General features: G+C 45.1%; 1 protein-coding gene and 1 long non-coding RNA gene across 4 annotated transcripts in view; one reads left to right on the forward strand and one right to left on the reverse strand.

Moving 5' to 3' along the window:
- LOC111539278 overlaps positions 1-244 on the reverse strand; it is a 5,617-nt gene extending 5,373 nt beyond the window's left edge. The window contains exon 1 of the long non-coding RNA XR_002730625.1: positions 31-244. This is a non-coding gene — a long non-coding RNA (uncharacterized LOC111539278). The remainder of the gene's footprint in view (positions 1-30) is intronic.
- Positions 1-24,417, forward strand: part of PBX1 (PBX homeobox 1) — a 293,317-nt gene that overhangs the window by 216,156 nt on the left and 52,744 nt on the right. For all 3 annotated transcript variants that reach the window (XM_023207053.1, XM_023207054.1, XM_023207055.3), the window contains exon 4: positions 18,673-18,917. In XM_023207053.1, the coding sequence (XP_023062821.1) occupies positions 18,673-18,917 (245 nt within the window). The remainder of the gene's footprint in view (positions 1-18,672; positions 18,918-24,417) is intronic.

The following is a 24,417-nucleotide window of genomic DNA, read 5'->3' on the forward strand; positions in this document are numbered from 1 at the left end:
GGTGAGGATACAATTCTTAAAACTGTCTACCTATTTCTGAGTCTTGGTTCAAATTCCTTTGTGATGTCCATGTCAGTTGGGCCCCTGTGGGCCTCACTGAGGCCCACATCACCAAGTGTGGCCATCCCTGTGGTTAGGGGCCATGGTCTCTGTACTACAGACAATACTGTAATTGCTTCTGTGACCAAGTGAGGGAGGAGTTCGCCGTTTATTGTGATGTAGGCAATGTTCTATTTGTAATAAGCCAGAAAAAAATCTGTTCAAATCCAGTAACTTCAAGATTTTGCAAAGACTGGAAGGAGCGGAGGATGTGGGCATCAGCTGGAATCTAATTTGTCTCCCCTCCACACTTGCTCTTCCCCATTTCTCAACTGCTGTCTCCCAGTGTAATTACCATTTCGAGCATTTTCTGTTCATCCCCTGTAGGTACACCACATCGTGCCAACAACCCATGGCCCAGCAGGAGTATACAGTAGCCTTTGCCAGGGTCCACCAGGGTTTGATTACACTTCACGGCTGTAATTCAAGCCTGCTAATCCTCCTCTGCGTTCGGAAAAGAGGCCTGTTCTGTTCGATAAGCTGATTACTGTCTGGTGTGTGCTTCATGCCTAGCAAGAGTTGTTTATATGTGGAATTATTGCTGGCTGGGCTCTGGGCTTCGCTACACTGAGGAAGCTCGCTTAGGGGTCAGGGATGTCAGGCTGCACCTCTGATCTGGGAGGGGTGAGAAGTGGAGTGTTGATTACAGCTGTTTTTCTCTCAACCTCTGTGCTGGTGGCTAAATATTTACTTTTCTCTGTTAACGGAAGGAGTCAGATAAGATTTTAAGAGTCTGAGACTTTTGCCCCTAGGACCCACTGTCAAAGATCATAGAGTGAAAGATCACTGCCCCAGACTTGCCACATTCTGATTAGGTTTGCAGGGCGATCTTAGTGGTCTTTTGTCTTGAGGGTTACGTTAGGGAGGACTACGGCGGGACAAGTTGAGTGTGTGGTGGAATAAACAGCCACAGACTCAAGAGTGCCCGACCACAGGGAAAGGATGGCCGCAGAGACCATGTGAATACTTTCTCACACTCAGAGATGTTTTCTTCAAAGCCACAGAAGCCTTGAAACCACCTTTGCCTCTGCCTACAAGCCCATCTCTGGTCTGGTGTGCAGCTTGTGGCTTGGGTGCAGTCTACGAAGCCCTTGCTCTTCATGGAGGAGGAAGTGCATTTTGTTATAACCATCTGTCCAGTGAGGTCGGTGTGATTTATACTGGCTGCACTGTCGGGATTCCCATCCCTTTTGCGGGGCATTTTGTCCCCAGATGCAGAGCTGAGGTTCTGCTTAATACTGGCTTTTAAGTGTTTAAGCCCTACAAATAGCTGTTCGGTTTAATGGTGTGATGACGGAGTGAGTGCTGAAACAAGTACAGGTAAACAGAAGCACCTGGCCCTTGTCACCTGCTGCATGAGCATACATTGGGGTCTGTTTGTATATTTGAATATGTGGCAGTCTACACTGGAGTAAGGAAATAAGGATGAATGTCTAAAGGCTTAACTGTGAGGATATCACAATTGGAGGCCATTTGTTGAGTAAACTTCCTCCACATCTCTGTATACTAATAATCGGTTTGTCTACGTTTCTCTATGACACCATCATTTCCTTTAAGGCAGGCACTTTGTCTTTTATTTCTGTGACGGTTACCTATCTGGCCCATAGTAACCAATCAAGGAATGGGTTTTTGATATAATGAATGAGTAATTAATAGATTTCAGTAAAGAGGCAGCCTATCCTAGATTGAGTGTGCAGTATAAATTGCTACGTATTTATCATAGCTCATTGCAGGTGGGTTCCTTTCCAGGTACCTTTCTTGCCTTTCTAGGAAGCAGGGAATCCACATCCCCAGAAACGTGGGTGTTCCTTAGGTGTAAAGGGCATGGCCAGCTAAGGGCAGAACAGAAAAGCTGCTCTGGAAGGGGTAGGGAGCAGCTGTGGCATGTGATTTAGAAGGAAGGGGTGCTGTGCTTTGTCCTCACTGCTGAGACATCTGAGCCACATAGTACCTCTTGATCCACAAATATCTTGAGTGTTTTTTGTTTTTTTTTTTTTTTTTTTGAGACAAGAGTCTCGCTCTGTCACCCAGGCTGGAGTACAGTGGCGCAATCTCTACTCACTGCAGCTCTGCCTCCCAGGTTCACGCCATTCTCCTGCCTCAGCCTCCCGAGTAGCTGGGACTACAGGTGCCCACGACCACGCCTGGCTAATTTTTTTTTTTTTTTTTTGTATTGTTAATAGAGACGGGGTTTCACCGTGTTAGCCAGGATGGTCTTGATCTCCTGACCTCGTGATCCACCCGCCTCAGCCTCCCAAAGTGCTAGGATTACAGGCGTGAGCCACTGTGCCCAGCCTCTTGAGTGTTATTTTATCTCCCTCTTTTCTTCTGCCATTCACACCCACCTTTTTCCTTTTTGAGTCCTCTTTTTTTTTTTTTCATCTAAAGTGTTCTCTTCCCTTTGCCTTCACTAGGGAAATAATTGTCCCTTAAAGATCAGCATATTCTCCAAATGGATAAATTGTGCCCCAAGGGGCATTTCTTTTCCTTGTGACTTTAATTTCTAGTCTTAGAATATATCCGAAAGGAAACGCAGAGGTGCAAAGTTTTAAGCCTAATTTCAGCAATAAAATATTTCTTTTCTGTACAATGATTAACTTTCCCTTCTTTAATTTCAAGAGGTGAATGAATCTGTGAGTTCAGTATACTTGTCATTGTATGTGTGGCTGGGCTAAAATTTAATATTGAATCTCTGCATTAAATCTTGTGGTTTTTTCATTTGTGCGTTGTGTGTGTGTATGTGTATGTGTGTGTGTGTGGTGGGAAGACAGAGAGAGAGAGATGGGAGGTGGGGGGGCTGCCATTCAGAAGATGGAGGTACAAGTAAGTAATAGAGGCTTTTTTTCTTCCCCCTACATATGAACTGAATAAATGTTTGGCCATCGACAGAATAATAGTTTTGGAAAACACACCTTGAAATTCACCTTAGCATCTTTGAAATAATCTCAGGAGGGGCTGGGCATGGTGGCTCATGCCTGTAATCTGAGCACTTTGGGAGGCCGACATGGAGGGATCACTTGAGGCCAGCAGTTCAAGACCAGCTTGGCCAATATGGCAAAACTCTATCTCTACTAAAAACACAAAAAGTAGCCAGGCATGGTGGCACATGCCTGTAGTCACAGCCACCTGGGAGGCTGAGGTGGGAGCATCGCTTAACCCTGGGAGGCGGAGGCTGCAGTGAACCAGGATCTGGCCACCGCACTCCACCCTGGGCTACAGAGTGAGATCCTACCTCAAACAACAACAACAACAAAATCTCAGGAGGTTTTAAGGGTCAAGAGATGAATAGCGAGGCTGCATTCCAGAGACCCTGACCATAAAGCTAAACTCTGAGCATTTTCTCACAGGACATCATCACTCACTATGGTATTTCAAAAGTCTAGGGTCCTGCGACCGTCACAGGACTACAGAAATAGCAAACAAAGGAGGGCGGAATTAAGAAATCTCTGCTTTTATTCTGTTCATAATTATTTACATTCCTGTCACTTAAAGGCTGGAGATAACTACCTGTCTGATCTCCAACCTGTGGTCGCCATCCTCGGTTTTGCAATCAGCAGCACTGTTTGAACGTTTACCTAAAGCAGAAATCTCTTAGTCTATACCAATGTCAGTTCCCTGGGATTCTCTCTAGAAGAAGAAAGGAAACTATGTGAGCATCATTCGCATTGGTTTGCAGAATCTTAAAATTAGCTAGTTTACTTTAGGCTGAAATGACTCCATAACCTTTTGGTTTTTTGCAGGAAAAAGAAGTATATATTATATATACCTTCAACATCCTTGATACAAGTGCTAGATGGTTCTCTCATTGGAAACCTTCAAAATGCCTTTCCTTTCAGTTTTCCTCAGCCCACTTGTTATTTTGGTAACATGAAGATAGGGAGGTGGCCACATAGTTCTGGTTTGCAAATTGGGAACAGAGGCTGGAACTGGGGTATATCTCGTGCTGGGTGATGCTGAACGTTAAGACCAAGGTCTTACACCAGCAACCCAGTGCTATTCATTACCAAACAGGGCAAAAATGGGGTAACTTTCATTTCACTTCCGTATCTCCTGTCCCAAAAAGTGAAGTCAAATTCAGCATTAAAAAAAAGTGTTTGTACAACTGTAATTTTTGATGCTGTGGTGTAGAAATAATACTGTGTATATTTGGTTTGCTTTAAGACATAATAGACCAGGTGCAGTGGCTCACGCCTGTAATCCCAACACTTTGGGAGACCAAGGCAGGAGGATCACTTGAGCTCAGCATGTTGAGACCAGCCTGGGCAAAATAGGGAGACCCTATCTCTACAAAAAATTAAAGTAGCCAGGCGTGGTAGTGGGTGCCTGTAGCCCCAGCTACTTGAGAGGCTGATGTGGGAGGATTGCTTGGACCTGGGAGGTGAGGCTTCAATGAGCCATGATTGCACCACTGCACTCCAGCCTGGACAACAGAGTGAGACCCTGTCTCAAAACAAAAAAAAAAAGAATAGGTTAGAGTGTGAAGCTGAGAAAACTACATGTGTGTCATTAGTAGTTTTTCTTGCTTTAGGCTAGTTCAGGAAAACAGAAATGAAATTCTGCAAAAGGCAGCACGAAAGTCCACATTGGCCTTCATACTGTGAAACTCTGCCAGTTGCTACTTGAGATTCAACCTTATTCTTTCTTCAGGGCACCGCCTTTGCTTGCTACCAACCTTGCTACAACTGGAGGCAGCTGTGAGTAGGGAGAACACCCTGAGCGAAGTCAACTGCAGAACTAAGTGTGTGCCCTTGGGCCACTTTGACTTCCAGTACCTCAGTTTCCTCATCTGATTAAAAAAGGGTTAATAATACCCCATAACGTTCATGTGAGAATAAAAGCAGAATCTGGTAATTTTTGGCAATGGATTTGTAAGATTTAATTTCCATGAAAGAAAACATGGCGTATTTAGTTCTTCTCTACCACCTTGTCCACATATCTGTTCTAGCAATTTCACTTTGTATATTAGCTCTTTCCCCCATGATTCTGCACACTTGTCTTATTTGTGGTCAAGTTTCCCCAACGAAATATAGGTCCTGTCAAAGAGTAGATCCTCAGTATATTATGTTGAATGAACAATTGACCGAGAGACCAACTGGGGTCCTTGTTGGAGTAGCAGTGTTGGCAAAATTGTGCAGCCTAGTCACACTTTGTGCGGGTTGAGAGATTTTTATTTTAACTGAGCTGTAAGGCTGTCACTGAACATAAGTGGACATGACCAGTCTGGCAGAGTCAAACAGAGTGCTGCTGGAAAGCAGGCAGCACCGAAAGAGAAAAGCAAATTTGGCTTCTAAGATGACCATATGTCTGTTACCCCAGAAAGCATGAGCCCCTGCAAAGGTCTCTGCTGAAGTGGGGAGAGTTGGAGCCTCCTCTCTGTTCTGCAAAGGATTTGCAGGGTGCTTAGCACGCTAGCCCCAGTGTCCTCATGGAAATAGGGATGGCTTGCTAGGGGCTGTCCCATACAACCAGAGTTGGGCTAAATGAAGTGCCATTAACAAGGTGCCTGCGAAGGGCCATGCTAATGTGTGGCCAGTGAAACGGGAACTTCCAGAGCAGATATTACGTGGGTTGGAGAGATGTTGCTTTACTCAGTGAGCAGGAAAGCCAGACACCTCTTCAGAGAAATCCAGTAAGAACCACAGTAAATAAGGCCCAGCCTCAGGGAGGCAGATATTTAAAGGAAAATTAAGACGGCTCCTCATCTATCTCTCTGTCACCCGTGGATGCATTTAGCCAGCGTCTTGTGGTGCTAAATGCTTTTTGATGATGATGGTTCATGATGACCACTGTACCTCCCCACAGGGGTGGGTGCCTCCGATGTGATAGTTCTTAGCGGGGGGCTCCATCTCCAGTGCACAGAAAGAAGGAATGGTCCAGAGACCCCCTACTCTCCCCGAGTTCCCGATTTTACCAGCATGTAAAAGCAAGTGGAGGCAACAACCACCACAAAAAAGCCCGTCTGAAAATAAGAGCCTAATCGCTCCCATCTGCTCCAGTGCTGCTTCCTCTCGCTGCCTGCCAGGATGTTTGCCGCAGATGCTAAGTAGCACATTATTTTCGATAAGTTACAATCATTTACTTGAAATCTACTTCTCCTTTAAAATGTCCCCCTGGAAACTTGAATCGGCAGCCGAGAAGCCTTGCTCAGGATGGAATTTGAATGCTTGCACTCAAGTTCAAGAACAGTTAAACCCATTTGACCACCAGGTGTTGATGAATTGTAAATTTCAGCCCCTTAGACTCTGTTGGGAAGAGAGGAAGACTGTCCAGGGGAACAGAGCCACTCCTTAGGCCTCACTTCCCCAAGGGAAGGCACAGTGCTGAGATGAGAGACAGGACATGATGGCTCCATGGAGTCATCCCCAAAGCAGAAATGTCACACATCCCTGAAGACATTAAGTCAATAGCTTTCTTGGTCCCTATGAGATGTTATCGCTTTTATCCAGAGACTGGTCTAGTGAAGATTAAAGGCAGAATTTGCAATCTGGAGCTCATAATCTCAGTCGCCCTTCCCCCATTCCACTGTCCAACCAGGATTTCTTATTTAGTGCCTCTTGTCCAGGACACCGTTAGTATCCTGTCCTGCCATCCACTCTTCCCTGTCAGTTAAAGGCTTAGCGCGTTCAGGGGCTACTTGGAAAGTTCTGAGAAGCAGCAAATGCCTCCTGCTTTTCATGCGGCCTGTTTGCCTGTGTGCTCTGTGGCTCCTTGTGTCTAAGGACAGCACGAGTGACTCATTAGCAGCACGGCATGTGCTTGGGGTGGTTTTTGTAACAGTGGTGATGGATCATCCACATACTCTCCCTGAAGGACCCTGACTGACCTTGTATGCATTTGTGAGATGACTGTCTGGGGTCACAGGTGTTGTTTGTGGTCATGGAAAAAGAAAAGCTAATTGGCGTGTGTTTTGAAATGGACCTGGGGCGCCCATAAATAGACCCAGTGTCCTTCAGCTGGAGAATTCTGCTTCCACTAAAGTGAATGGAGGTGATTTCTCCTCTAAGTAGGGTGCATTGGGATCTCTCTTCCAATCCTCTGTACCTGACAAATTGAGCAGGCTGGTTAGAGTAAAAACCTGATTTTATTAGTATAGTGTAAGGAAACATCCCACTATAAGATATAGATCAGTATATGCAGGAAGGCAAGTTACAGGTACTCAGCCTAAAGTCATTTGTTAGAACTTGGTCTCACAGGTTTACAGTTTAGTCCACCTTAGAATTGCCTTGGTCAAGATAGAATCTTCTTTTCTACTCCCTCATCATGGAAGTTCTTGGCTGGTTTCCACGTACAGCCACCCCTCACCACCTATCACTGTATTCTCAGTCTAGACTCAACTCCTCGAGGGCACCCAATACCCTCACTAGGTGATGTCTTTCCCTGTTCCCTCATCCCGGACTTCCTGGGCCTTCTGTTCCCTCATCCCGGACTTCCTGGGCCTTCTTTTGCCTCTGCTGATAGCCCTGGTAGTCTCCAAGAGAGGCCCCTCTAATGACCAAGGTCTCTTTGATCTGCTCTAAAACCTCTTTTTGCCAGGATTCCCCACAGTGACTACTCAGGTTTTTCTGTGACTCGCCTCTGGTTATTAAATCTGCCTCTTTCTAATTTTCTCTGTAATACTCTAACATGAAATCACTCTGCCTTCTAGATTTCTTTCTTATTTTTAGAAATAGTTTGTATTAGCTTAGATTGGTTAAGCTGTCTAAAGCAAACAAAACAAAACAAAATCAAACCCTCTGAAAAACTCCAGAATAACATGGCTTAAACAAAATACAAGTTGATTTTTTCCTTTCCTTTCTTATAGCCCAAAGATGACTGGTGGGCTGGTCTCCAGGGTGTGGGAACTCCCATCTGGCTTCTTTCCCTAGAGTGGCTTCCAGCGCCCAGCCCAGCTCATGGTCCGGGGGATGGAGGAGCTGCAGAAGGGGTGGAGTGATTAAGAGTACTGGGCCTTGTTGCCCAACTCTAGGCCACTGGTCACCCTGGCTGGAATTTGCGGTTTGGCATCAGTGACATCATTCCTTTGTCTGTCCTTGGTCCGCACACCTCTGTCTATGGCTGTCACCTAGCAGAGGTTTGCATTTCTTTTTTTTTTTTTTTTTTTTTTGAGTTTGTTTTTTTTTGAGACAGAGTCTCGCTCTGTCGCCCAGGCTGGAGTGCAGTGGCCAGATCTCAGCTCACTGCAAGCTCCGCCTCCCGGGTTTACGCCATTCTCCTGCCTCAGCCTCCCGAGTAGCTGGGACTACAGGCGCCCGCCACCCCGCCCGGCTAGTTTTTTTTTTTTTGTATTTTTTAGTAGAGACGGGGTTTCACCGTGTTAGCCAGGATGGTCTCGATCTCCTGACCTCGTGATCCGCCCGTCTCGGCCTCCCAAAGTGCTGGGATTACAGGCTTGAGCCACCGCGCCCGGCCAGGTTTGCATTTCAATCTTACTGGGAAGGAAGCCTGGTCTAGCAGGGAAAAGGTGTATCATATTATCAGTGGTAGTTCTCGTCTCCTGTGATCTGTAGATTTGGAAGTAATCATGGATCGCGTTAAGACTAAATGATCAACGAATTCTGTAAGGACTGACCAAGGTCAATAGCTCATTGTATTAGGAACCCTGCGTTTGAATTATTCAGCAGTTTTCAAAAGCTGGGAAATATTCCTGTGGGAGCAAAATGTTCTTTATTTCAAACTTGTTCTGATGAAATTGTTTGGAAAGTTAGAGAAACACTAGTTCTGTTCCTACTCAGGTTGTAGATACGGGCTGGCAAATGCCATTTGTCACTAGGAGCTAGAAGCTAATTTGTAGCCTCAAGACAGTAGTGACAACGGCAACGGGGTAAGACACTATGGAAGCATGCACAGCCCGGGCAAGTCATTGTAGTATTTCACCTATGGGGTTTCTCTACATCCCGGCGGAGAAGGGTGATGGTGAGTCGCAGATCCCAACCAAAATCAAAACTTAAACATGCTTCCTCAAACCTTCGAGTACAAATAGCGTCTTTACCGTCTTCTGGTTATAATTTATTTGTTTTTTAATGGAAATTTGAAAGCAGCCATTAAAGATGACTTCCAAGCCAGCTTGTCTGACACAAGGTGGGATTACTTCAGAGCTAAGTGGTTCCCAGAAGGGTCTTGCAGCCTCAGAAAGACAGAGGCTTCCAGTGTGAGCTCTGCCAGGCCAGGAGGATGGTGTCGCCTCTGGCTCAGGGAGACCAGGGTTGAAGACTGTGGCATCTCCTCTGAGTGAAGACTTAAGAAGCTGCAGAATCCTTAATGTACTTGGACAAAACAGCAAGAAAGGACTATAAAGAGGAGAAAAGATGAGAGAAAGAAGACATTTTGAAATGTATTCTGTTGGCTGAGGATCTATGGATTCCTTAGCCTGTGACGGTATCACTGTGAGCTTGCCTGGAAACATAGGTCAGTAAGGTAGCGGGGGTGTCTGTGTGCATGTGTGTGCTTGCATGTATGTGTGTATGTATATTCTTGGCTTATCCTGGTGTCTCCTGTGTTGTTGATTTCTAACATGCGGAAAAACCAAACTCTTAACTCTAAATCTATCCTGCTTTTTTATTCCTCCCAAAGGAATCTTTATCAGTGAGATTGGTTCAGATTTAACCAAAAATCTGAAATCTATCAGTCACCAAGCACTACCATGTGCTTTTGTAAAAATAACCTTATTTAATCCTTAGTAAGAATTAAGGTATAGGTGAAGTCACATAGTAGGAGTCTTGGGCCTGGCTTTGAACCTGGTGAAGTCAACCTAGTAGGAGTCTTGGGCCTGGCTTTGAACCTAGACACCCAAGGCCTGTTTTAGTGCACATTTTGTGTGTGTGTGTGCCATGCTGTGGCACTAACAGAAGAAAGCTCATGCCCATACTTACACATTTCTGGGTATTAAAATGTGGTAGGAGAAGGAAATCTATCATGTATTAGCTCTTGCCAGAAAGCAGGCAATGTGCTAGGTGCCTCACTGAGACTCGGAACTGCAGAACATTTTTACCTTAAGGCTAAAGAGTATTGAGAAACTTCTTCTGTTTTCTCTGTGGTTGCTTCCTTTAGGAAATGCCATTGTAGAGAGAAGCTTTCATCTCCATGGAATGCACAGCAAGCTGCCAACCAATGGCTCCACATTTTTCATGCTTTTTATGTGTAACTAAGAAGGAAACTGTTCCTTGTATCATGGGTTACCACAGGCAATCCAGGTCTCACACACCCTCCCCTGGCCCTGGCCCTGGTCCTGGTCCTGGCCTTCTGTCTTTCCGATGGCTTTCCCCCTTTCCTCGTACCTCTGGGTATGTCAGTCGAAGGCCAAAGCTGCTGTAAGTCATGCCTTCCTACCAACTTCCGTAGCTCCTGTTCAGGCAAAGGGCTTTCCCGAGCAGCAGTCCAGACTTGAGCTACTAAGGACCAAAGCCCCTCGCCTAGGCAGCCGGCACCCATCCAGAAAGGCAGGGGCCTATCGCCCAGCACATTAGCTTTCTCCCTGCCAGCTGGCCCAGGGAGGCGCAGTGTGCCAAGTGGAAACGTGTGAATGGGATCCATGCCCATGCATCCCCTGAGAAGTAGAAAATGCACGTGACCAGAACCACCAAAACCTAACCCGGGGAAAAAGATGACAAGAAAAACTTGGTGTGTTCCTCTAAAGACAACCACAAAACATAAACAAACAAACAAAAACCTAAAACCGTCTCAAGAGTGTCATATAATTTTGTTTTCATCCCTTGCCCTAAAACCTCACACAAAGTTTTACACATAGTGGCTGTTGTCTAAATGTGAAAAACAAGTGAATCTAAGAGCTCCTCGCAGGACCACGTTTATCTGGAAAGTCAGCACGGTGCCTGGCACTGTAGTAAATGCTCAATAAATATTCCTGGGATGAAACACTTGAGGACCTCAAATTCTTGCCTTTGTTTGACTAAAGCTTTCAAATCCCTGAACTTGGTTACATTTTGGCCTACCTGCTTAGCAAACCAAGAAAAACAGTTGGAATGGCTTAAAAGTATATTATCTTACCTTCAGTACAAATCCCCTACTTTAAGAAACCCTGGACCTAGATTAATTCCCACCTCCGTGTCTCTGAGATTCTAGAGGGCTGAGAGACAACCCTGGGGGAACAAGGGTGGCTTTCAACATTTGGAGATTTCTTAAACTAGAACTTGCTCATCTGAAGAGGCCACTCCAGGCCTACTGCAGCATCCAGGGTCTCCACTTGGGGCTGGAAGGTGTCAACTCAGTTGGTAACTGCTTTCCCTGTACTAATCAGAAGCACTGACTGACACCTATCAGTAATGCTGACTTGTACAATTTAGAAAATAGGATCGTCAGTCATTTCTATTTGTTTGATGAATAACTCTTTAAAAATCACCATTAAAAAAAGACATTTCACATCAAACAAACAGAGATTGAGAATTAGGAGTGAAGAACACGAGGGCCTGCTGCCCTGAGTTTCAAGACACTTACAGAAGATTTGGGTCCCACCTTTGGTTGAGAATAATCGAATTAGAGCATAGTTATTTCTCAACCTGAGGAGGTTCCAGGCTGTGGATATATTGTGCTTATAGGAAGTAAGCAAAATCAGAGGAAGAAGTCTATGTGCATCAGTTGGATGCACACAATCTCCAGATTTGCAGTTGTTATACACCCACCCTGGCAACCTCACGTACCCACAAGCCTCAAAGCCCACCCTGGCAACCTCACGTACCCACAAGCCTCAAAGCAGTTGGTATCCTGTGTCCGAGGGACTGGAGGAGCGTAAACCACGGGCTTCTTGAAGTCGGAGCCCATATCTGGTTCATCCAAGGTCCCAGGATCCAGCTCATTCCTGCCACCTTGGAGGTACTTGAGCAGTAATTTGTTTGATTGCACTGAGCGTTCCTCAGAGGGCCTGTTTGTGGAGACCACCTCTATGTGGCCCCTTGGCTGCCAGGCCCTGTCACCTGTCACAGGGTGCTTCTTCCCCAGGTACCAGTCACCAACCAGACTTTTCCCAGCACCCGGAGCCTTTGTCACCGGTAATGCTGGCTTCCTGGGGACATACCAGGCTGGGTCCAGGAAACGCTGGCTTGATGCCAGTGTAGTTTTGCTTGTTTAGAATTGTCAGATTTGAAAAGGCAGATTTGACAGTTTTTTGAAGTGGATATGGAAGAGGTGGCAGAGAGAACAGCCTTCTACCCAACAGCATGCTGGCTGTGGTACAACTTGTAACTGGAATGCGGGGAGAAAGAGAGCACATACAGGGAATTGGCTGCCTGGCCGAGAACAGGAAGCTGAGGCAGAGATCCTTGGATCTCACCAGCCTATATCTTCCTTCCCTCCTTGATTCTTTATTATATTGCTCTTAAGAAATACTGGAACAGATACTTAGTGTCAGAGGCCCTGTGAGGTTGTGTGGGGAACCGCCTTTCAGGAGTTCACAGTCTTGCTGGCAAGATGGTAGGTGTGCCCTGGCGTGTCCTGAGATGCCCCACGACTGTGGTCTAGGCAGTACGTGCCCTGGTGGCTCAGAGGCTTAGAGATCGTTTTTGGCTTTTCTCATCAGGGCAGATTTCATAAAGAATTTTGAGCTGAGATTTAAAATGAAATAGGACTGTAGTAAGTGGATTTCTGTGGCTAAGAAAGAAGAGGGCATTCTATCACCCAATACAGTGGCTCTAACCATGATGGTGGAAAGAGCTAATGGGAAAGGACCAGATTTAGAGAAATTAAAAGAAATTAGGAAATCAATAGAAAAAACTTCCTTCCTTCCATTACTCATATCTGATTGTTTTCTTCTTGGCCAGACTAACGGTGTGCCTTCGGCATCAGAAGAGACTCTGTGTGTGTGTGTGTGTGTGTGTGTGTGTGTGTGTGTGTATGCACAGAATAGATATCACATCCATGTAGCCGCCTGTTATGAAAAGGATTCAGAACTGCAATATTGGAGAGGACTAAAGTGTCCGAGAGTTAAAGAGCTAGAGTTCAGTCTCGGCTGTGTCTCATTTGCTTTGATTTTGGGGAAATGTGCTTTGCTTTTATAATCTTCAATTACCTGCTATGTAAGTTTGGAACATTACTTCATGTTTTATAAGGTGATGTAATTCAGTGCGTGCAAGTACTTTATGAACAAATAAAAGGTGTAATTCTGATGCTCTCAGGAAGCAAGCACTTTGCTCTTTTCCTAAAACTGCATAGCTGACTTGGGAATGAGGCGGGGAGAGCTGGTCTCTCTTTTCTAACCCTTCTGGTAGGATGTGGTAAAGACTTAGCTCCTGGGCAATAGAACACTCTGCATGGAGGTTTGTGCCTACAAATCAAACAAAGAGGTCAGCCAGAGAGAGCCTGTTCTTTTGCACACCTTGTGCCTTTCCCCAAACCACCTGCCTCTCTGCTTTCTGTCTTGTTCTTTATCTATTTCTCTCTCTCAGCTCAGCTTTGGGCCCCTGGACTGTTGTCCAAATCTGAAGACCACCCTCCCTGTAGATCTGCCCTCCTCCCCTCCGCACCTGCCCCCACCTGTGGAAGTTTGAATCTGAGCAGAGGCATTCCCCCAGCACGACCCTGGACACTTGAGACTGTCCGCCCGCTTGGAGAACCAGTCCTTGGTGAAGAAAGAGTGCCCTCTAGTGGGCATTGTCTGGAGCTGCTCCAGACCCACATTGCTCAGCCAAGGACAAAACACCCCGCACACAGCCCTCCCACTAAGGATGATCTTGACTATGCCTTTGGGTTTGGTTTGTTTTTCTCCTTGTGTGAAGAAAAGAAAGAAAGAACAGCAGGAGGCAAGTGGTGAGAGCAGCTGCCACAATGCTGTGACAGTCCCCTTATCTTAGGAGTTTTACCGAAGAATTAACCCCAGGGCGAGCGATGGCAGCAAGGTACATGTGACATCAGAAGCTTTTTAAAGGGCTTGTGACAATTCCTGTATAAATCACCTACCTGTCTCAACTGGTCTCTTCCATAATTGGGTGGATTTGTGAGAAGGAAACTCCTTCTATAAGAATTGTTACCAAATGGGTTAAAGATATTCATGGGTGCAACCCCTCTGCAGATTGCATATCCACTGCAATCAATGACATTTTTTGGGTAGTGGACGCGTCCAGGCCTGCCTGGCCATTAAAACCCTGTATGCATGGGGACACACAGGGGATTTGGTCCTTTAAAACCTATTTCACAGAAAAGCTGCTGGGGTGGGGAGGGAAGAAAGGAGGAGGAGGGAGAGAGCGCAGGGCACCCATCAGGGAAGCAGGAACCTGATCATATGTGATGGTTGCTGGATTAGGTAACAGCTCCGCTGGTTGAAATTGGATCTTGGAGGATGAGTGTTAACATCTCTGGTGTCCTGGCGAAAGGTTCATTCGAGTCTTGCATGGTGCTGCAGAGATAAAAAGGAGCTTTTAAATAATCATTTTGTCTCCTACTCACCAGAGTACTGGCTTCAAGCAATAAATAGGTAGCATCAGTTCTGCTTAGACATATCACCCTTTTCATTTATTTATTTAATGTTGGTGGGAGTTTTTTTAACCACTGAGCTGAACAGTTTCTGTATCAGTGAAGCCCAACACCCATTCTTAATAGTGGTATATTAGGATTCTCCTTGTGCTGGCTATAAATATGAGCATGCAAGGTTGCTTATTGGGCCATCTCTGCCCCCTCCAAGCATTACAGACACAGCCCAAATCCACCAGAACTGAATTTTCTATGCAAAATAGTGCAAGATGAAGGTTTTCTTTTAAGGTTTTCCCTTGTTCATATTGTTCCTGAAAAAAAATTTTTTTGGGTTCTTGCACAATCATTTTCTATTTTCATAATTTGAGTATAATTTAAAGGGTGTAATTTGGAAATGACTGTTGTTTTTCCCCCCTTTTCTTTTCATTCTTTTATTTTCTTCAGGTCTCTGATTTGGGACCTATTTATGTGTCCCAGACTCTGAGTGTAAATGCAAGCAACATTTATGCTGTGGTGCACTGTGTCTATCTTATCAATTTCTAATTGGCCACATTTAGAAACTAAGTCTATTAACTCATAGTGAATTCAGATTTCTTTTTAAGGAGTATTTGTTTGCAAGATTCATAAAATGATATAAAAGCTAAGCGAAATGCTAACAGTTTCTTGCCCCACCCGACCCACCGCCGCTGGGCTCAATTAAATGTATCCTTCATAAGCTGAAAGAAAAGAGTCAGTATGCTTTATGCTTTAAGCTCTGCAACCCTCCTGAAACTTCCATGGCAGGCAGGGGCTTGCAGTCTATCCTTTCAGTGTTCTTTGCCAGCCTTGACAATTTTCTTTCTTATGTTATTTAAAATCAGTTAGATTTGAAGGCCAAGAAAAATATTAATTAAGAGGTGTGTAGAGTTTGTGTAGAATTGTTTGTGCTTCCCATTGATTGTCTTAAAAAGATGGTGCAGAGGCGTGAAACCGAGAGGGGCTGGAAAGAGGAAATATTCTCAGAGGTAAATATTAGGTACATGGGAAATATTGATAGTGATGTGCTCGTGATCACCTACGTAGCTCCTGGAGGAGCCAGGACCAAAACTGTCTCTCTGACTCGCCTCTCCCGTCTTTCATACCTCACTGAGTTTGGCTGGAGGAATAAGCTGATGGAATGAGTGAGGCCGCTTGGGGTACCCGTGCGATTTGGAGAAGGTGGGATACTTGATGTCACCTCAAGTAGGCAGTGCTTAAGCTAGTCCTGGCAAGGCAAGTCCTGACCATTAATAGGACATCATTCTTTTTTGCTTCGCTGTTGTTGTTGAGACCAGAGGTCGTCCTAAGATCTCTCAGTGTTGGGCCGCATGCAGGACCCGGTGGCTTTGGAGCAGCCAGGTGGACCCACGTGAAGGCATTAACACCCGGCCGAAGGGTTACCAGCCTCAGCATCGCGGGGAATGTTCCTACCAGCCATGGGGGCTTACAGCCTCTTCTGCAGGAAGTATATCGGACATGAGATTCAATAGAGTGAATGAGAGAATAGAATTTTGCCCCAGCACAATGTTTTGAATAATTGAGCTAAAGTGAAAGAACCGTATTTATTAATGGCTCAGAGGAGATTATTTTTTTTTCTCCTTTGTAAATGACCCATAAATATCTTTGTTGATAAGACTATTAAATTTATCATATAAAGAGAAACACCCATAAACCCCACGTAGAGGTGAGGAAGGAGGGGCTGCCCGATGCTTGGACTCACGGATTCTTTTCGGCGCCTTTAGGGCCTGGTATTCAGGGAATGGTTACACAGCCATCTACTTTCTTAAGGAAACCTTTGTTAGCGGCAATTTGTTCTTCAGAGTGCTTTGGAGATTTGAGTAAATAAATTTGAGAAACAATAACGTGACTAAATCCTTATTATTCAAAGATCAGCTAAAGGAGCAGTTTCCCATTCAGTCTCCTGAGCCTACAAAAGAAGGATTTTATTGAAAAAAAGTCCACAAAATAAACCTCAATGATCTCCTAACCTTTTGCCATCACTACTGTAGCAATTTTGTTTTTGTGTGGCAGAATATTACACATTCAGGTTTGAAGAGAGAAGATCATGACCTGATAGCGTTGTGGTTTGTGTCTAGCGTGCAGGCTTCCTTCTTGTCTCCTTCCCAGCTGCTTGGTCTCCCTCCTCCCTCCTTCTCCTTCCCTTACTCTCATCCTTTTTTACTTCATCACGGAGCCCAAGCTTCTGCTCTGCACCTTTTCTCCTCTTTGCTCCTTATGGCCACCTCTGGTCCACATGGCTCACCCTTCCATTGGATGGTCTCGTGTTTTGTGAGAGCCATACTGTAGTTTCCCTTTTGGCCTAGGAATTGGGATTTCTTCTGAACAACGTTCAGGGTTGGTTCTTGTGCTGCCTGTTGGCAGCCAGGAGCGTGTGGGCACAGCCAGCAGTTATGCTGGTATTATATGTGATGGAACACTCAGACATCTAGACATACCGTCGTTGAACTCATCTTCACCTTCCCTGTCACAACCCGCAGCCCTGCTTTGCCAGGGCCGGGGAGACACCTGGAAGTGGCACCGTCCCCCTGGGGCTCACCAGGTGCACCCTGCCATGAAACAGCTCTTGACTCTGGTGTGCGAATATCCACCAGGAACTCAGACCCTGCCACCTCCATCCCCAAAACGTGAGCCAACACCGGACCCCTCTCCTCTGCCTTTAATCACTTCCTCTTTCCCACCCTACCCACACGTTCTTTTCAATTTCTTAAAAATTGAAAACACTTTTCATGTTCCCTCTTAACAAAGACTTGGCTGCTGACAACTGAACTGGATTTAGATGAGTGATTTATTTTATGGGAGGTTGTCTGAAGGGGTAGTAAAAAAAAAGACTGTCTCGCTCTTCTGCTGATTTACTAAATCACTGGATCTCCTTCAGTCCAAATCACCACCAAGGGTCCTGGTGTTTTAATAAAAAGCAGCCATCTCATTGATCTGAGACGCCATCCTACCAGAGCACTGGCTTCCCCGAATCCCTGGAGAGAGCTTGTTAAAAGGACCTCACGCTTGTTTCCAACAGGACAGAGTCCTTATCACTCAGAACAGATAGATCTCAATTTTTGGAGCTAAACGACCCTGCTCAAGGGCCAATTTGTCTCCTTGCTATGTTAGACCTCACTCTCTGCTAGTCCCCAGGAAAGGTCTTAAGATTTCATTCCAAATGTACTGGATTTATGTACCTTAGGTGATTTTGGAAATGAAAAATTTAAACTGATCAAACATTGCAAAGAAAGGCAATGAGTGCAAAACCACAAACTTACAGAAATTTAAAATGAGAAAGAGGGAAATGCTTTTCCTTAAACTGAAATTAGTATGGGGATAAAAGTAAAAAAATATATTTTGTTATAATTACATTTTTCTAATTGAACATTTTTATTGTGGTAAACATATATATGATAGAATTTACCTTTTTGGGGGGGGGGGGGACGGAGTCTTGCTCTGTTGCCCAGCTGGAGTGCAGTGAGTGGTGCAATCTTGGCTCACTGCAACCTCCGCCTCCTGGGTTCAAGGTGTTCCCCTCCCTCAGCCTCCCAAGTAGCTGGAATTACAGGCGTGCGCCACCAGGCCTGGCTAATTTTTTGTGTTTTAGTAGAGATGGGGTTTCAACATGTTTGCCAGGATGGTCTCGATCTCCTGACCTTGTGTTCCACCCGCCTCAGCCTCCTAAAGTGCTGGGATTACAGGTGTGAGCCACCGCGCCCGGCTGAATTTACCATTTTAAACTATTTCTAAGTGTACAGTTGAGTGACATTAAGTACATTTGTATTATTTTGCAGCCATCTCAAAAACTCAGCTTCCCAAAGTGAAATTCTGTGCTCATCAAACAATAGCTCCCCACTCCTCCCCGCAACTCATGGTACCCGTTATTCTACTTTCTGCCTCTTATACATTTGATTATTCTAGATTCCACATACAAGTGGAGTGTAATTTTGGAAGAAAGCAAGTACCTCCTTCATTTGCTCACCCTCTCAGTTTCTCTTTTTCCAGCTTTTCTTCTATTCCTCAAATGGCATCTTGCAAGTAATTTGGCAGCTTATTTAGCCAAAGAACACAAATGTGTTTTGTTTTTTAATTTTCTTTCTTGGGTTACTATTAACGCTGTCTTCCCTTTGTCCTTTTCTGTAGTTTTGAGTATCCGAGGAGCCCAGGAGGAGGAGCCCACAGACCCCCAGCTGATGCGGCTGGACAACATGCTGTTAGCGGAAGGCGTGGCGGGGCCTGAGAAGGGAGGAGGGTCGGCGGCGGCGGCGGCAGCGGCGGCGGCTTCTGGAGGGGCAGGTTCAGACAACTCAGTGGAACATTCAGATTACAGAGCCAAACTCTCACAGATCAGACAAATCTACCATACGGAGCTGGAGAAATACGAGCAGGTAACCAGAACCACCTGGGGCTCAGCACCCAGGTCATTTAGGAAAGGGTGGAGGAAGCACAACCCCGGGGCTTGTAGAGACGAGCGGCTCAACTTTCCCAGGTGCTGGCGTCCATGTGCCCGGCATCCCCTGCCCGGCCACAGAGCCCTGGCCAAACTTGAGTCTGCCAAGTCCTGGTCTCAACTGTTCAAAACCTAGGCGTTCAACGGAGGTAAAGGCATTAAAAAATGTGCGACGCTGTAAGTGATGAGTTCAAGGAAACATGAATCGTGCATAGAAGGAACACTCCGTGCCTGGACTCCAGGATGTGTGCCTCTAATGGGCAGTCCTGGCTCTCACCCGGGCGCTGTAGGTGATCAGCAGGGTCACCAGCTAACCTGCAAGAAGGTGGGAGGTTTTTCTCTGGCCCTTGTGTTTTTCCTTATGTATTAGGAGGATTATACTTTTTCTGGGTGCTCATAGTATCCTATGGGAAAGTGTTTAAAACTTGGCCCTAGAGTCCCTCACTTTACCCAGACTCAGTTCAAATGAGAGTCAAACATACTCCCTCTTTTACCTAATATATGGTATGGAATATGATACACATCATCCTTTGTTAGAAGGTTGTTAAAGGGTTCAGGAGACCCATGGAGCCAGACAAACTGGGATTCTAATCCGGGCACTCCACGGATGCTCTGTGGGACTCGGTGTTCTGCATACTCAATTCTGAAAGCTGATGTGTGGCACAGATCTGTGGATTTGGAGTCACGGATGTGAAGGACCATAAAACTTACATAAAGAAAAGGGCAAGAAAGGCTGTTAACTACAAAGCAATACATGTAGGGTCTCCTGATTATAACAGAGCCCCTCTAATAGAGAACCACCATCCCATCCTCCCCACAAACACATACACACATCTATATAGCAATGCTAGCTCCTCTGGTTAGTGTAAGCATGCTACTTTATCAGGAGTGCTTTAACAGCAGCTTTTCATTTAGATAATAGCTAAGTTTGTTGTTACCTCTTGTGATGCAACATTGTACTGAAGTTCTCCATTACCTTACTCTCATTGAATCATTCCCTTCCCTTCCCTTCTTTTCTTCCTTCCTTCTTTCTTTTCTTTCTTTTCCTCTTTCTTTCTTTCTTTCTTTCTTTCTTCTTCCTTTCTTTCTCTTTCTTTCCTTCTTTCTCTCTCTCTCTCTTTCTCTCTCTCTCTCTCTTTCTTTCTTTTTTGAGATGAGGTCTCACTCTGTCACCCAGGCTGGAGTGCAGTGGCACGATCTCTGCTCACTGCAACCTCCATGTCCCAGATTCAAGCAATCTCCTACCTCAGTGTCCTGAGTAGCTGGGATGACAGGCAGGCGCTACCATACCCAGCTGATCTTTGTATTTTTAGTAGAGACAGGGTTTCACTATGTTGGTCAGGCTGGTCTCAAACTCCTGACCTCAGGTGATCCACCCGCTTCGGCCTTCCAAAGTGCTGGGATTACAGGCATGAGCCACCACACCCGGCCCCTTCCCTTTTAAAAGCCAGAAAAGAAGAGAGAGAAAAAGTGGAAGGTAGAAGACCCTGTGCAGTCCACTCATAACTAGGTAGAAGGCAAATGCAAACTTAATAGAAAATTTAAATTTTAAAATAGAAATAGGCATTTTAAAATTTAAAGTGAATAAAGTTTCATTACTGCACTCCTATCTTCCTTTGGAATGGATTTCTACAAAATCCTGTCTTTTATGAGGGCAAAAAAATTGCTGTGAAGCCAAGAATAGTGAAATTTGACCATCAGACAAGGTGTAGGGAGGGTGAAGGGGAGGAAAATGAAAGCAAGCTGTGGTAAGAAGCTGTGAGTCATCCTCCTTTGCCTTCTTGGGAAAGAACAAATGTTCTTGCCACAGTGTTGGCTCCTATAGACATTTCCCCAGATCCCAGGCAATGCTGAGCTCAGAGAGCTGGCTGAACTCGGACAGTTTCCCCAACCATGACCATCGTTTAGAATTTGCAGTCCGCTCTAACCTAAAAGGGTCACTTTGGGAGGCAAATGGGGACAGACCTCTCGCTGACCTCTTGGGTTCTTATTACCCAATGTTCTTCCTACTTCGCCTGCACCGATAACCCTGTCCTCTGGCATGGCAAGCTGTCCTCAGATTTGTCCTCCAGGTTAACTCAGGCCAAAGAACAGGACACAAGACAAGCCCCGAGTGTGACTTCCTTCACTAAACCATAACTGCAACGGATGTTAGGTTGGGAGGTGCTGTCTTTAGTCTGAGCTCAGGTTGCCAGCAACGTAGAACTGCTTCCTTGATTTAAACCTTCTGATCATTCTACCATCCTCATCCAAAATGACTAACAATTATGACAGCTGTAGTACATTTCAAAAGCATGTCACCAATCACAAAACACTGTGGCTGACATAATGGTACTTGCTCCTCAAGGCAATTTTGAGATTGGGCACCCAGGACAGGTACTGCCATCCTCACCCTTTTGATACAGGTGAGGAAATGGAGATGAAAGAGCTTAAGATGTGGTGGAGGTCACACATTTAATGAGGGAGAGAATTTGCCCTAGAATCCAGGATTTGACCCTTACCCCAAGGGCTCTTATTAAAACAATGCCTGACTCCACTTTGTAAGAAGAGAATGTGGATGTCTTTCAACAATGGAGTAGCCAGGTTGTCCTCTCTGTTACTTCCTTGGACTAGATTATTGGCACCTAAGAGAGGGTTGTGATAAGAATATTCTCTTCAGAAACTTCTTGTGGGTACTTACCTATTCTAAACAATAAAGATGTTGGAAATTGAGAACTTAAAATCTCCATCAGTACAGAAGCAAATTATGTTCAGTGTAGAAGTTGTGGTAGTCATCTGTATTTATTATTTTAAAAAGTGCTAAAATGTCATCTATTGTTTATATGGGCATTTTCTAGTTAAGAAGTGAATACTGCTTAATGTATTTTGGATGCTTAATAACTTATTAATATTAGTTGTGTTGTTAATTATAGTAAACAGCAGATTGTAGGGAAATTATGCTGTTAACCTTCTAGCTAGTGTGTCTGAGAGATATATCTTCTTCATTTTCCTGTAACAGTTCCTTATGGGGAGTTTTTAAAAATAGAAAACCTTGGTCAAGTGAAAGTGTCAGTATTTTAGTAGTACCTACCTGAAATTACCAAATTGATTACTTAATAATTAATTCTGTTGTTTTATTTTTGGCATGGTGATGGCAGATAACTACACAATAATTAGCTATTGTAGCTCACCCTCACCCTTATCCCTCCAAAAACAAAACAAAAAGCTACCTGAATCAGCCATTGTTTCACCCTGAGGTCATTAAATAAAGAAATCGTCAGGAGACTTTTTTTTTTTTGAGTTGGAGTCTCGCTCCTTTGCCCAAGCTGGAGTGCAGTGGCACGATCTCGGCTCACTGCAACCTCCACCTAGGGTTCAAGCGATTCTCCTGCCTCAGCCTCCCGAGTAGCTGGGATTATAGGTACGTGCTACCACGCCCGGCTCATTTTTTGTATTTTTAGTAGAGACGAGGTTTCACCATGTTAGCCAGGATGGTCTCGATCTCCTGATGTGATCCGCCCGCCTCAGCCTCCCAAAGTACTAGGATTACAGGCGTGAGCCACCGCGCCCGGCACTATAAGGTATTTAAGAGCTGGCATATTATAATAGATAAAACCATGATGTCAGAAACCTGAATTTTATTCCAAGATCTACTTTAGGAAAAAAAAAAAAAATCTTGTGGTTTTGTAGGATTTTTTAGCTTTTGTAAATAATGCTGTTGAGGAATTGACAGGACTAAATCTCTAATGTTGAACTGAACTGGGTTAATTCAGTTCATAGCTAAGACAGCCCTAAGATCCCAGCCAAATCCAATCTCATCCTTGGATCTCAATCCAGTCCATCTTTTTGAAGGAGTCAAGGAAGAAGATAGGTCTTATAGTTCAGGATGTAAACTTAAACCTTATAGGAGACTTTTGAAAGGCTTCACTTTCTTTTTTTTTTTTTTTTTTTTGAGGCGGAGTCTCGCTCTGTCGCCCGGACTGGAGTGCAGTGGCCGGATCTCAGCTCACTGCAAGCTCCGCCTCCTGGGTTCATGCCATTCTCCTGCCTCAGCCTCCTGAGTAGCTGGGACTACAGGCGCCCGCCACCTCGCCCGGCTAGTTTTTGTATTTTTAGTAGAGACGGGGTTTCACCGTGTTAGCCAGGATGGTCTCGATCTCCTGACCTCGTGATCCGCCCGTCTCGGCCTCCCAAAGTGCTGGGATTACAGGCTTGAGCCACCGCGCCCGGCCAAGGCTTCGCTTTCATTGTCTGCTTCCAGAAACAATGTTGCCCTGTAACCTGGGAGGTCTATTCGAAATCCCTCTGCCCTATGGAGGCAGCCTGAGCTCCCAGGAAGTAACTGTTTTTTTTTTTTTTTTTTTTTTACAGCCTACAGTACAGTCTCCTCTGTTGAGAAACATTCAGCATGTGAGGGTTTTATTTAATTAACAGTTGTAACCCCAAGTATTCACATTCCTGTCACATTGTGAGTGCCTGTCCTGTGGGAAGTAGCCCAGCTTCTTTAGGTACAAGGCTTGAGGGAAGTGAGGAGGAGGTATGGATAGCTCCTTCCTTCCCAGGTACTGGAAAAATCTGGATCATTATGCTTTGTCCATCTAAAACGGACTTGGAACTCTGCTCTGCTCTCTGTTGTGTGTTCCTCAGCAGCTGTTTAGCAGCTGCTTTGCTCCACCTCAGCAGTGGGTGAAACGACTCCACTGTCTGTTTCTTGAAGAGCAGAAAGGGCCCCGGGATACAGTGCCCTGAATAAACATCAGATATTGTGAGTATTTTTATTCACCATAATGAAGCACATTATTATTAGCCGAGCACTGTGGCTTCCCAGCTGAGAGCTGGTGCACTTGACAGTCCTCCCTCACAGCCAGCCCCTCCTCTCTTTGAGCCCAGACGAGATGGGGAGGCTGCAGCCCTGTGGGAGGTTATTTCTCTAGAAAGGCGGCTGGGATGCTTGCTATGTGCCTAGCCCTCCACTCTCCATCCTGTGGTCTCCAAATTTCAGTGAACTTGCTGCCAGGTTTTATTTCCTTCTCTTGGTTGTACAGTTCTGGGTGCTGGGGTTGGCTAGGGAATGAACTTACTATATAGATCTCATGTTTATATAGCACTTTTCCATGGAGAGTGGAAAGTAACATTCTATACGGACCCAGTCTTCTATGGGTATGTCTTCTGTATAGGCCCGTAGAGTAGAAAGGAGGTATTTATCACCACCTTTACTTTTACCAAGAGGGAAATTGAACTCTGGAGAAGTTTACCCGGTTATTGATATATCCAAATATGCTGGATTTCTAAGTTATCTATATTTTGAAGAGATAATTGTGACATGTGTTTGTAGGGCCAGGCACCCGTATAGTAACTCATTTAATCTTTACTATACCTTATGAGGTTGGTGTTGTCATCTCGGTTTCACAAATTCGAGAAATGAGGCACAGATACATTAAGTAACTTTGAAGATCCCA

This window comes from Piliocolobus tephrosceles, chromosome 1, assembly GCF_002776525.5.
Source record: "Piliocolobus tephrosceles isolate RC106 chromosome 1, ASM277652v3, whole genome shotgun sequence".
Taxonomy (NCBI): domain Eukaryota; kingdom Metazoa; phylum Chordata; class Mammalia; order Primates; family Cercopithecidae; genus Piliocolobus; species Piliocolobus tephrosceles.